Source organism: Pan troglodytes, chromosome 8 (assembly GCF_028858775.2).
Source record: "Pan troglodytes isolate AG18354 chromosome 8, NHGRI_mPanTro3-v2.0_pri, whole genome shotgun sequence".
NCBI lineage: Eukaryota > Metazoa > Chordata > Mammalia > Primates > Hominidae > Pan > Pan troglodytes.
The window spans coordinates 106819981-106833400 of NC_072406.2; the positions used below are offsets into that span (position 1 = coordinate 106819981).

General features: G+C 35.1%; 2 protein-coding genes across 6 annotated transcripts in view; one reads left to right on the forward strand and one right to left on the reverse strand.

Annotated features, from left to right (window-relative positions):
- The window catches only part of HELLS (helicase, lymphoid specific), a 57681-nt gene extending 45437 nt beyond the window's left edge, over positions 1 to 12244 (forward strand). For all 5 annotated transcript variants that reach the window (XM_024346501.3, XM_024346500.3, XM_001150864.7 and 2 more), the window contains 9 exons: positions 67 to 206; positions 292 to 430; positions 2349 to 2432; positions 2515 to 2634; positions 3608 to 3724; positions 4818 to 4977; positions 7003 to 7099; positions 7178 to 7254; positions 11673 to 12244. In XM_024346501.3, coding sequence (XP_024202269.3) covers positions 67 to 206; positions 292 to 430; positions 2349 to 2432; positions 2515 to 2634; positions 3608 to 3724; positions 4818 to 4977; positions 7003 to 7099; positions 7178 to 7254; positions 11673 to 11767 — 1029 coding nt within the window. In that variant the 3' untranslated portion in view covers positions 11768 to 12244. The remainder of the gene's footprint in view (positions 1 to 66; positions 207 to 291; positions 431 to 2348; positions 2433 to 2514; positions 2635 to 3607; positions 3725 to 4817; positions 4978 to 7002; positions 7100 to 7177; positions 7255 to 11672) is intronic.
- On the reverse strand, positions 1838 to 2269 carry LOC107966802 (large ribosomal subunit protein eL31). Its single transcript, XM_024346502.3, has one exon. It carries the CDS (start codon positions 2249 to 2251, stop codon positions 1874 to 1876), a length of 378 nt encoding a protein of 125 aa, XP_024202270.3. The 5' UTR covers positions 2252 to 2269; the 3' UTR covers positions 1838 to 1873.
- Positions 12245 to 13420: the final 1176 nt, after the last annotated feature.

The window sequence follows — 13420 nt, forward strand, 5'->3', positions numbered from 1 at the left end:
GTTTACATTTAGAACCTAAGGACATAGCTTTATAAACTGAATTTCTTTTAATTCGTTCCCTTTTAGAAAGAAACAATTGAGTTAAGTCCTACTGGTCGACCAAAACGACGAACTAGAAAATCAATAAATTACAGCAAAATAGATGATTTCCCTAATGAATTGGAAAAACTGATCAGTCAAATACAGCCAGAGGTGGACCGAGAAAGGTTTGAATTCAAAAGTGAATTTAAGTATTCTTTAAACTGTGACCATTTTTTGCATTTCCCATATATGCATTATTTGTTTTGGTAGAGCTGTTGTGGAAGTGAATATCCCTGTAGAATCTGAAGTTAATCTGAAGCTGCAGAATATAATGATGCTACTTCGTAAATGTTGTAATCATCCATATTTGATTGAGTATCCTATAGACCCTGTTACACAAGAGTTTAAGGTGAATACTGTTTAATTCTAATTTACTGTTTTGATTTCTATTACTTTTATATTGGCGGAAAGTGTTACTTTTTTTGATTATAATTATTAAAAATAAGTATGGTGCTATTTATCATGAAGATTGTAATCCTTCAGTAAGCTGAGACAGTCTTCTTTCCGAAATTTTAGAGAACCTTATCAGGGTTAGAAAAATGGTCACTTTCTATGAGCAACTAGTTTTTTAAATTTTTTTATTTTTTATAGAGACAGGGTCTTGCTATGTTTCTCAGACTGGTCTCAAACTTCCTGGTTTCTCAGGCAATCCTGCCTCAGCTTCCCAGAGTGCTAGGATTACAGGCAAGAGCCACCACGCTTGGCCTCTATGCCACTTATATTTTTATTTACATATTTTATGTGAACAGCTAAGAGTTCTAAATTTAGTAATTGATTTGTACTCTGCATGTTTACTTGTTATATTTTAGAGAGAGTGGTCATCTTTTCACTATTTCTTTTATCATTAATATTTGGCTTATCAAAATCAGCCTGGTTGCTCATTGCTTAAAGATCAACAGGTAGCCATAGAATAAAACCAATTTTGATTTGGAGGTTTTCAAATTAAGTAAATGAAGTTGCTTTCTTGGGTGGTTGATAGAATGATAGCATAATATCAATAGAAATAAATTCTTAGTAACCCTCAATCACAGTTGTTTCAAGGTAGTTTACAATAGGCTTTTCCACTCCTGGCAATATTGACATTTTGGGCCAGATAATTCTTTCTTAGGAGGTAATGTTCTGTGCACTTAGGACATTTACCAGCATCCCTGTCTTCTACCCATTAGATGCCACTAGTATTCACTTCCCTCAGTTATGACAACTAAAAAGTTTGCTGCCGCTGCCAAATATACCCTGGGGATAGGTGGAGGGCAAAATTGTCCCCATTTGAGAGGCACTGCTTTACATCTTTATTAGAGTAAGAAAGAAGACAAAACTTTCCCACTCAAATGAAAGTAGCTCTCTCATGAGGGAATTTCACCAGAAGGTGAAAAAGTCTTTGTCCACAATATTTAGATTACATATCAGCTCCTGTATTTTCTCTTAATTTCTGGTAAGAATTCTAGCAGTAGTTTACATATACATTTAGTTGGAGATAACTCATTTATAAAGAATAAGCCTGAGTATGTACCCATTAAGTTTGACATAATTGTTTTCTTTCACAATGACTTTGAGAGAGGAGTGTTGAGGTTAGATCAAAGTTATATTTGTACTTTGTTTTTGTGAAATTGCTGGTTTTACATTCTAGAATATGTCTTTGAGTAATATCTATCTTCTGATTTTACAAAGATTGAATAACAGGTCAGTTTTTAAGTTTTTTAAGTGACTTGGCTTTGAAAATTGAACTTTCCAAATGGCTTTTGTTTTTTTTTTTTTGCAATTTTATAACTTTATTTGATCTGACGATCAGCAATTAGTTCTCATCCACATTGACTGTCTGTAGATTTTTGAAAGTGGTAACAGGTACATAGGTAACCAAAGTATATAGCTTATTTGGTGAATCTTCATCCTCATTACGTTTTCTGGACAGCCGCACACGGATTCGGTATGGCACATTCCTTATTCCTTTGGCCCAGACAGCTTTGTTGAGCCTGGTGTCAATGCGCACATCTGGAGTTCCCATCTCCTTCATGGCAAATTTCCGAATCTCTTTGAGTGCCCGAGGTGCACGCTTCTTGAAGCCCACTCCATGGATGCGCTTGTGAATGTTGATGGTGTATTCTCGGGTTACCACTTCGTTGATGGCAGAACGGCCCTTTTTCTTCTCGCCACCCTTCTTTGCGGGAGCCATTCTGCAGCGTCCAAGTTGGAAAGTCCAAATGGCTTTTGTTTTAACAAAGCGAATAACAGTTTTCTCTCTATTTTTTCTTCCTTTGCCCCTCCTTAAGATCGATGAAGAATTGGTAACAAATTCTGGGAAGTTCTTGATTTTGGATCGAATGCTGCCAGAACTAAAAAAAAGAGGTCACAAGGTGGTACTTTTGATTGGAATTTTGGATTGTTCAATTATTTTTTTATCAATCATTAGAAATATTAAGATATGTTTAATTTCAGGTGCTGCTTTTTTCACAAATGACAAGCATGTTGGACATTTTGATGGATTACTGCCATCTCAGAGATTTCAACTTCAGCAGGCTTGATGGGTCCATGTCTTACTCAGAGAGAGAAAAAAACGTAAGACTACTTATGTCATACATACCAAACATTATACATTCTTTTATAATTCCTATCTTGATTTCTGAAGTAATATTCCAAATAGACCCACAAATTGATAAAAAGATAGAAATGACCAGAAACCCTGTGGTTTTATCAAAAACAAACATTTTGATTTAGTACTAAGAAGTCTTAATTTTTGATTCACAAATATATATATCTTCTGGCACAATCTTATTAATAATATCCTACTTAACCATCACTGTAAGAATATTGGGATAGCAGGAAATTTTTTGCCTTTTTGCCCTGTCCTCAACTTTCTATTATGAAAATATCAACTATATGGCAAAGTTGAAAAAAAAAAAAGCAACTGTAAATCCGCCTACAATCTGCTGCTAACATTTGACTATACCTTTTTAAAAACACATTTCCTGTAATAGCAGCCTTGCTGTATCCATTCAGCATTTAATCCTGGTTTTTTGGTGCATTTAAAAATAAAATATAGATGATACTACCCTTTTCCGTAATGACTTCAGCATATTTTATCTTTTGGGGTAAAATTTACACATACTGAAGCAAATAATGTATACATTTGCTGAATCTTTCTGACAAATGCATATGTAAATTTATACCTAACCCCTATTAAGATATAGAATGTTACCATCAGCCCAGAAAGTTTCCTGTGCCCCCTTCTAGTCAGTTCTCCCCCGCACCCACCCCATGTGTTTAGACAACAACTACAATTTTTTCATCATTTTTTGATATTAGCTTTTCTTATTTAAACATTGTTGTGATACATGGTTTTTAACAAAATTAAGATCTCTTTAATATAGGTGCACAGGTTTTGTTAACATAATTGTTTTATAGATCTGAATGATTTGTTTGGCCTCCTTTGTTTAAGTCTTTAATAGTTGTAATTGAAAACATTTTTCTTCTTCAATCTTGTTGGTTAATTTATTTTAATCTGTTCTATTTACATCCTTTTTGCTTTTAGATGCACAGCTTCAACACGGATCCAGAGGTGTTTATCTTCTTAGTGAGTACACGAGCTGGTGGCCTGGGCATTAATCTGACTGCAGCAGATACAGTTATCATTTATGATAGTGATTGGGTAAGTTGGAAGTATAGCAAGGAATATGCTGATTATATTTCTATTTTGAATTTTTTTTTTTTTTTTTGAAATGGAGTCTCACTCTGTTGCCCAGGCTGGAGTGCAGTGGCACGATCTCGGCTCACTGCAACCTTCACCTCTTGGGTTCAAGTGATTCTCTTGCCTCAGCCCCCTGAGTAGCTGTGACTATAGGTATACGCCACGATGCATGGCTAATTTTTGTGTTTTTAGTAGAGACGGGGTTTTGCCATGTTGGCCAGGCTGTCTTGAATCCTGACCTCAGGTGATCCGCCCACCTCGGCCTCCCAAAGTGCTGGCATTACAGGCTTGAGCCACCACACCCAGCCTCCATTCTGAATTTTTTTTTTTTTTTTTTTTTTTTTTGAGAAGGAGTTTTGCTCTTGTTGCCCAGGCTGGGATTAAGTGCTGGGATTACCAGCATGAGCCACCGCGCCCAGCCCTTCTGAATTTTTAATTTTTAATGGTACATGTTACAAATTTACTTATCTATTTTGAAAAGATACCCATTTTCAGCTAAGAGTTATTTCTTCATAAAGTTTTTTGCAAGTAAAAATTGAAAATTTTTTTTTTACTTTTGTTTTTAGTGACAGGGTCTCACTATCACCCAGGCTTGAGTGCAGTGGCACCATCACGGCTCAATAGCCTTGACCTTTTGGATTCAAGTGATCCTCACACCTCATCCTCTCAAGTAGCTGGGTCTATGGGTGTGCTACCATGCCCACAAAAAATGTAAAAATTAGTGAGACCACGTCTCACTGTTTGCCCAAGCTGGTCTTGAGCTTTTATCCTCATATGATCCTCCTGCCTTGGCCTCCCAAAATGCTGAGATTATAGGAGTGAGTCATCGTGCCCATCCTGAAATGTTTTCTTTAGGGTATTTAAACTTTTTTGTTAATATTGTCAAGGATCTGTGGAATGATAATTTTGTCTATGAAGCCACTCTGGAAGTTTAAATTAAGACACCACTATTTAAAAGTTCCTGGCTAGATCATTCATGTTGACTTTATCCACATGAGTTTATGTTAATTTTAACCTAATACCGTTAAATATTATTTTTCTTTTTAACTTTAAGAACCCCCAGTCGGATCTTCAGGCCCAGGATAGATGTCATAGAATTGGTCAGACAAAGCCAGTTGTTGTTTATCGCCTTGTTACAGCAAATACTATCGATCAGAAAATTGTGGAAAGAGCAGCTGCTAAAAGGAAACTGGAGAAGTTGATCATCCATAAAAGTAAATAACACTTATGTAGTGCTTTATTGTTTAAATTGTGCATTGTGTGTTGTGGATTTTGTTTTTATTTTCTTTATAAAATATTACAGCCTGGGCCGAGTTCTGTGTCTCACACCTGTAATCCTAGTACTTTGGGATGCCAGGGTGAGTGGATCACGAGGTCAGGAGGTCACGAGGTCAGGAGTTCAAGACCAGGCTGGCCAAGATGGTGAAACCCCGTCTCTACTAACAATACAAAAATTAGCTGGGCGCGGTGGCGGGCGCCTGTAATCCCAGCTACTCAGGAAGCTGAGGCAGGAGAATCACTTGAACCCGGGAGGAGGAGGTTGCAGTGAGCCGAGATCGTGCCACTGCACTCTAGCCTGGGTAACAGAACAAGACTCTGTCTCAAAAAAAAAAAAATATTAACAGCCTGATATGACAGGATTTAAATAAGCAGTGGGGAATTTGGGAGCCTAAACTAAGTTGGTCACCATAGACATAAAAGAAAGAATGTTAGCGAGTATGTAGATATGTAGATGAAGAGCAGATGGGCAGAGAAAAGGGGTCAAGGATAACTACATGTTCCTGATAAGAGACTGGCTTGCTAAAAGTTTTAAGATAAATATTTTGCAAGTTCCATGTATTAAAATATTAAGTGTATTTAAGTGTTATAAAAAATCTATTTATTTATTGAACCCACTGTTTCACAGAATATTTCACTGCACAATCCCCTTTTTATAGTTTTGGACACTTTTTTTTCCTTTTTCATTTCCTTATCATAACCAGATGGGTCTCAACAATGCTTTTTAATCTAGAAAAAATTCTGAGGAGGTGGGGAACTGACATAGGTGAAAAAGTTTTGTTCCTGAGATTCCTTAGAGAAGTTATACTTCTATCCATTCACCATAAAATTTTCTTTGAATAAATGGCTTGATAGCTACCTGAAGAAATGTTGAAAATCATTTATGTAAATCATCAAGCCCTAGAGAAATGGGAACATGATAATGTTAATGTGAAAAGTAATGTTGGAAATCACTAATAATTTATTTTATACTCCTTTTCCACTTGTAAATACTTTCTCTGGGTTTTGAGGTAAGAGTGTATTAAGGTTTAGTCAAAATTAATTTGGTGAAACATTTAGATTGTAATTGGAACTTGCATTGGGGAAAAAGCATAATTTTTTTTTTTAAGAGACCGTTTAACTTTTTTACTCAGGTTGTTCTCGAACACCTGGACTCAAGTGATCCTCCTGCCTTAGCCTCTTCAAGTGTTGGGCTTATAGGTGTGAGCCACTGTGCTCAGCCCTATTTTCGATTTTTTAGTAGATTAATTTTGTAGAAAATTTTGAAGGGATTTTTTTAAATGCTGACATTTTTCAGTTGAGTTATTACATACATACAGCAAAATGCACAGATCTTAAATGTACAGGTTAATGAAGTTTGACCAGATTTATGTACTCCTATGTAACTATCATCGAGATCAAGGTAGCATTTTCATCATCCAAGAAATTTTCTTTGTTCACCCTTTCCAGTAATTCCTATGCTCCCCTTACCATCACTAGGAAGCATCCAGAATTCTGATTTTTGTCACACTGATGAGTCTTTTTTTTGTTTAGCTATTTTGTTGAATATATTTTTTCAACACAGAGTCATCTGTGTTGTTTTTAGCAGAATTTTTTTCTTTTAATTGGTGAATAGTTTGTTTTTTCCATTCTCCTGTTGGTCGACATTTAAATTATTTCTAGATTCTGGTTATTATGAATAAGTTGGTCCTGTACAAGTCTTTGTGGACATAATGCATTTTTTGGTCCTTGATCTTAGAGAGGGTGCGTGTTTAACTACTGGAAACTACCAGCCTTTTCCAAAGTGGACATATCATTTTCCAGTCCTACCAGCGAAGCCTGAGAGCTTCATTTGCTTTTATTTTTTATCAACACTTTTTTTTGCCGTCCTTCTTAATGCAAGCCATTGTGATTGGTTTGTAATATGTTGTATTGTAGTTTTAAAAGGAATTTCAATGTTCTTAATTTCTCATTTTTTTTAGATCATTTCAAAGGTGGTCAGTCTGGATTAAATCTGTCTAAGAATTTCTTAGATCCTAAGGAATTAATGGAATTATTAAAATCTAGAGATTATGAAAGGTGAGTTTTTAATTTTAGAAAGATTTAATTTGTAGCTTTGAATTATTCACATAGACTTGAATATTTTGTTTTCTATAGGGAAATAAAAGGATCAAGAGAGAAGGTCATTAGTGATAAAGATCTAGAGTTGTTGTTAGATCGAAGTGATCTTATTGGTAAGTATTATGCTTTTTTTTAATGGAAGCTTCGAAACATACACTTAATTAGCATAATGTAATGAACCGCTTGTGCAATTCATTCAGCCACATGTATCCAATCTTGTTTTATTGTCATTTTTCTTCTTAGAGTATTAAAATCAAATCTCAGACATGACATTTTGCCCATAAATGTCATTATCTTTAACTTCTTCCATAATTCAGATATTTTCTGTAAACTGGTAAATAACACTTGTAAATGAATATATTCAAGTTCCTGTCTTAGTTAAGAATACCAGTGCTTTGTTCTCATATTTTTCGTCATACCAGGAGGCAAATCGTATCTGGATTTCTTATTTCCAGTGAGCTAAGATTAATCAAGATAATATTATAAAGTGTCTTGTCAGCCTTCATCCTTTACTTAACACGATGATTTATTTTATTTTATTTTATTTTTTTGGAGACAGAGTCTTGCTCTGTCGCCCAGGCTGGAGTGCGCTGACACGATCTCAGCTCACTGCAACCTCAGCCTCCTGGGTTCAAGGGATTCTCCTGCCTCAGCCTCCCTAGTAGCTAGTATTACAGTCGCCTGCCACCACACCTGGCTAATTTTTGTATCTTTAGTAGAGACAGGGTTTCGCCATGTTGGCCAGGCTAGTCTTGAACTCCTGATCTCAGGTGATCTGCCCACCCCAGCCTCCCAAAGCACTGGGATTACAGGCATGAGCCACTGCACCAAGCCTAACGTGGTGATTTTTAGTATCCCTTGAAAGTGGCTGATGAGAACCATTATTAACTTAATCATTGCAAAATGGTGATTTTTCTTGTTCTGTCATTCTTTCATTAGCTGGGTTATTTAAGAACTTTCCCTTACAGTTTCCCTGAGATAGAAGAGAGCCAGGATATATTGCTTCTTTTTTTTTTTTTTTTTATCAGTTTTTAGAATACCACCTTATGATCTGATGCCTACAGTTGATGACCATGAATTATTTTGAAAACAAAAATAATATTTTGTACTTCATAATTTCCTAATTATTTTACAACATATTACTGTCGTCTAGGCTATTGATTATTTGTCTGTTGCATCTGTATGGTGGAGATACTGTATAATCTTTTTTTCCCAACTGTATTCCGTGACATTTTGGTCTTTTGAAATTGGTGATGGCAGTAACATTCATATCACGGATACAGGCAGAAACTAGAAACCCCAGTCTTTGTTTTTAACAAGAAAGGGTCTTGCTTTGTATTCCTGGCTAGAATGCAGGAGTGCGACTATAGCTCATTGCAGCCTAAAAGTCCTGGGCTCAAGGGATCCTCCAGCCTCAGCCTTTGGAGTAAGCTGGGATTATAGGCATGAGCCATTGTGCCTCAGTTTTTGTTTTTTTTGAGACCCAATTGTTAAACATTTACCTGCGTGGCACTGGCTACAGTGTCATGATATCTTATTTTCAAATATGTTGTTCATTTTAAAATTCAATTCTGTGTCTTATTGAATCAAAATAAAATATATGTGGTTGGAAGTTTTTTTTTTTTTTAATCAGATATATTTTCCAAACATTTTCTTCTACTCTGGCCTGTCTCTTCACTTACTTACTTAGTATCTTCTGAAGAGCAAAAGTTTTAAATTTTAATGAATTCCAATTTTAACAAATTTTTTTCTGTCACTCATGATTTTTGTGTCATCTGTAACTACTCTTTGCCTATTTCAAGGTGTTGATATTTTCTTTTAATAGTTTTATAGTTTTTGCTCTTACATTTAGATCTATGATCTATTTTCAATGAGTTTTCATCTTTTTGCATGTCAATATTCATTTGTTAAAAAGATGATCCTTTTTCTATTGGATGGCCTTGTCATCCTTGATGCAAATCATTTGATCATAAATATAAGGATTTATTTCTGTATTCTCAATTCTGTCCCATTGATCTCTGTGGTATTCCTATGCCAGTATCGCACTGATTTAATTAAGGTAGCTTTATGGGAAGTGTACTTTCTCTAGTTTTGTTCTTTTTCAAAATTGTTTTAGATATTCTGGATTATTTGCATGTTTATTTGAATTTTGACTTTGAAATAGTTTAGGGAGAAATATGAGAAATACAGCATCATGGTCAAATCTTAACTATATTAAAAAACAACATTATGTGAGGCATGTAAGGACTGTTTAACATCTGATAATATAATTCATATCAATTAAATAATGGAGAACTAGATGATCACCTAATTAGATACCAAAAACCAACTTGCCATAATATCATAATCATCTTCATAATTTTTTTTTATTTGAGACAAAGTCTCGTTCTGTCACCGAGGCTGGAGTTCAGTGGTGTGATCATGGCTCACTGCAGCTTTAACCTGCTGGGCTCAATCAATCCCCACACCTCAGCCTCCCAAGTTGCTGGGACTGCAGGTGTGATTACTATGTCCTGCTAATTTTGTTTTGTGTATTTTGTAGAGACAGGGGTTTGCCATATTGCTCAAGCTGGTCTCACACTCCTGGGCTCAAGTGATCTGTCTGCCTCGTCCTCCTAAAGTGCTGGCATTATCGAAACTGCTTTTATTTGCAAGTGGTCTGGTTTGATTATCTTCATAGGAAGTCCAAGGGAATCCAGAATCTTTTAAAATAGAATTTAAGAAGATTGCTTATTAATAATATGTGTAACAGCAATAATTGTTTAATAATGAAGGTTTTTACAACAGCTACAAAATTAACATGGCTACAATTAAAGTTTAACAATTTTTAACATGTTTATATAAGGACAGAATTATGAAACATTGAAGGACGTTAATAGAAAGACTGAGTAAACATGCAGATTTAGCTGTATTTGTGGATATGAATGGTTACTACAAAGTGTAAGTCAGTGTTCCCCAAAACTAACTTATATTCTTGAATTTTTCTTCTAATTAAAATCCCAGAATGATGGCTGGGTGTGGTGGCTCATGCCTATAATCCTATCACTTTGGGAGGCTGAGGCAGGTGGATTGCCTGAGCTCAGGAGTTAGAGACCAGCCTGGGCAACACGGTGAAACCCTGTCTCTACTAAAATAGAAAAAATTAGCGGGGCATGGAGGCATGTGCCTATAATCCCAGCTACTCAGAAGGCTGAGGCAGGAGAATTGCTAGAACCTGGCAGGTGGAGGTTGCAGTGAATGGAGATTGTGCCACTGCACTCCAGCCTGGGTGACAGAGCGAGACTCTGTCTCTTAAAAAAAAAAAAAAAAAAAATCCCAGAATGACTTTTTGTAAAACAGACTGTTGTTAAAATTTATATGAGAGAGTAATAAAGGGCCAGAACCAAGACAGTTTTGAAGCACAAGATATTCTATACCAGGTATAAAATCTTATTAAAAATTTAAAAGTCATAATAATCAAGATGGTAGAAATAGCACATGGTGTGATATATTGGCTAGAAGTACAATATGGTGAATCTAGAAAGACAACTTTCACGAAAAGCTAATAAATGTGAAATGGAACTTCAAACCACTGATAGGAAATTCCTATTAATCAATAGATGATCTGGGGAAATAGTAATTAATAGGGGAAAAATTAACTTAGATTCTCCTCTCCTCACACTGCACTTACAAACTTCAGATAAATTAACAATCCATGTGTTCAAAACCTAAATATTAAAGGTAGAATTTTAACCTAAAAAGACAAGAAAATATATTTATGATTTTAGAATTAGAATTCTTTATAATACAGAAATCACAAATTATATGATAGGTTTGATAGATTTTAATTACATTAATAGGAAAGACTACTATAAGACAGATGACACCATAAAGAGATAAGAGACAAACCACAAATAATATTTGCAACATATAACAGGAAGTGTTTAGGATATGCAAGTAAATAAAAGTTGATAATGAAAACGGATAATATAAGAGCAGGCTATTACCAAGAGAGAAAGAAATGTCTAATGAACAGACAAGGATGATTAGAAATCAGTAATACAAATGAAAATCAGATTTCATTTCACAGCTGTCATGTTGATAAAAATTTAGGAGACTACATATTGTCATTGATTCAAAATGTTTCTCAAGGTAAGCTTTTTGTGGTGTGTTTTCAGCTATTAAACGAACCGTGATTGGGCCTCTTTTTAAAACATTTCTGACAACATGATTCAAATTGATATTATTTATTGCTCTTTGACTTGTTTATCTTACCTTAAATTCAGCAAAAGCGATTTTGACTAGCAAACTGACGCTTTAGATTGTATGCTCCCAAGAGTCTGATTCTAGTTGTTGTATTAAGAATAGTGTACCTTTTTGCTTTCACTGCTATTAAATCTTGGTGATTAAGGAAGAGAGTGCCCTGTATTACTGTGAGTTTTATAATTTTGGACAGATGACTCACTTCTCATAACATCATATTGGATGTTTCTTTTACGATTTCTTCTTCTTATACTTCTAAAATGTACCTGTTTTAATGTTTTTCCCTTAGATCAAATGAATGCTTCAGGACCAATTAAAGAGAAGATGGGGATATTCAAGATATTAGAAAATTCTGAAGATTCCAGTCCTGAATGTTTGTTTTAAAGTGGAGCTCAAGAATAGCTTTTAAAAGTTCTTGTTTACGTCTAGTGATTTCCCTGTATTGGGTTTGAAATACTGATTGTCCACTTCACCTTTTTTATTATATCAGTTGACATGTAACTAGTACCATGCGTACTTAAATAGATGGTAATTTTCTGAGCCTTACCAAGAACAAAGAAGTATCCATATTAAGTTTAGATTTTCAGTTAATTTTTGAGACTGAGTAGTATTCTTGGATACAGGCTGATGTGTACTTAACCACTTCCAGATTTATACAGTCTTCCTGTGGAAGTTTAGTAAATGTCTTTTTCCCTCCTTTCTTCTAGTAATGCAGTTCATGGGCTTTAGGTACTTCAGTTATGAAGTAGGCTTTTCATGGGGAGAGATTGGGATTATGCTCTCTGTTGTTTAAGAAACTGTTTGATTTTAGAGTCTATTTCTATGAGATAGTTTACCAAATAAATGTTCCTTATAAGATGATCTCATTAAATTATTTCTTCAGGAATAGCTTAGGTGCAATAATAGCAAAAGACTTGGCTGTCGGTAGGATTTGGTTACTTTGTTTTCTTGGTTTCATTCACTAGTACTATAGGAGTGTGTCATATAGAGATTTCAAGTGGACATTGTGTTAGCACAAGAGAAGTTTCTGAATGAAACTTTAGGGTCTTGAGAAACGACTAGAAATTGGAAATGGTAGTGTATCATGCAAAACAAGACAGACCCTGAAAATTTATAGTAGTGGGTTAACTAGAACCAAATATAAGAGAATAGGCCTTAGGAATATGTAAGTAATGCACAATCTGTAATAGAACAGCATAAAGGCCAAAACGGGCACAATTTAGACCCTGTGTGAAAGGATATCAGACAATGAGGAAGAGAAATCCTGAATGTACCTTGGAGAGGGGACGTACTCCATAAGCCATACGTTTCTGTGTTAGTGTTTATTTCATGGAAAAATATTGCTGTTGCCATGTATATTCAAATGCAGATCAGATGATCTATTAAGGATAATGGAACCGTCACTTAAGAAAAACTTAATTTTTTTCCCCTGTGTCCTATTGGCACAGGTCTTTTCTTTTAAATTTTTATTTTAATCGTTTTGAGGTACAGGTGGGTTTTGGTTACATGGATAAGTTCTTTGGTGGTGAAGAAAAACTTCAGATAGAACATTTGGTTAAATAAAAGACTATAGAGCAGGTTTATTTGTTTTTTAAGTCAAAATGTTAACCCATTGCATAAGCATGCTGACCTAGGCTTGCTTGAAACTCGTGATCTTGTCCTTAGTGACCCAGTCTTTCCTGTTACATTGTCCTAAATGACTGGTTTCATAGTTTTACTCTGTCATTGCACGTCTCATATCTCCTCCCTCTCACTTTGCTCCCTATTGCCCTGAGAAAATAGACGCAGTCAGAAAAGAATCTTTAAAAGTTGTCACCGTTGCATCTGTAAACCTAGCATCTGTGCCCATCTGTCCCCATCTGCCCTTTATTATATACTGTGGATATATTGTTTGTCCTAGCTTGAGCCAATTGCAATGTCTCATTTCTTTTATAGCAAAGCTCCTTGAAAAAGAGTTCTATTATAGCAAAACTCCTTGCCTGTATTCATTGTTTTTAGTTTGTTCTGTTTTTTCTGAACCCATTCCAATCAGATATT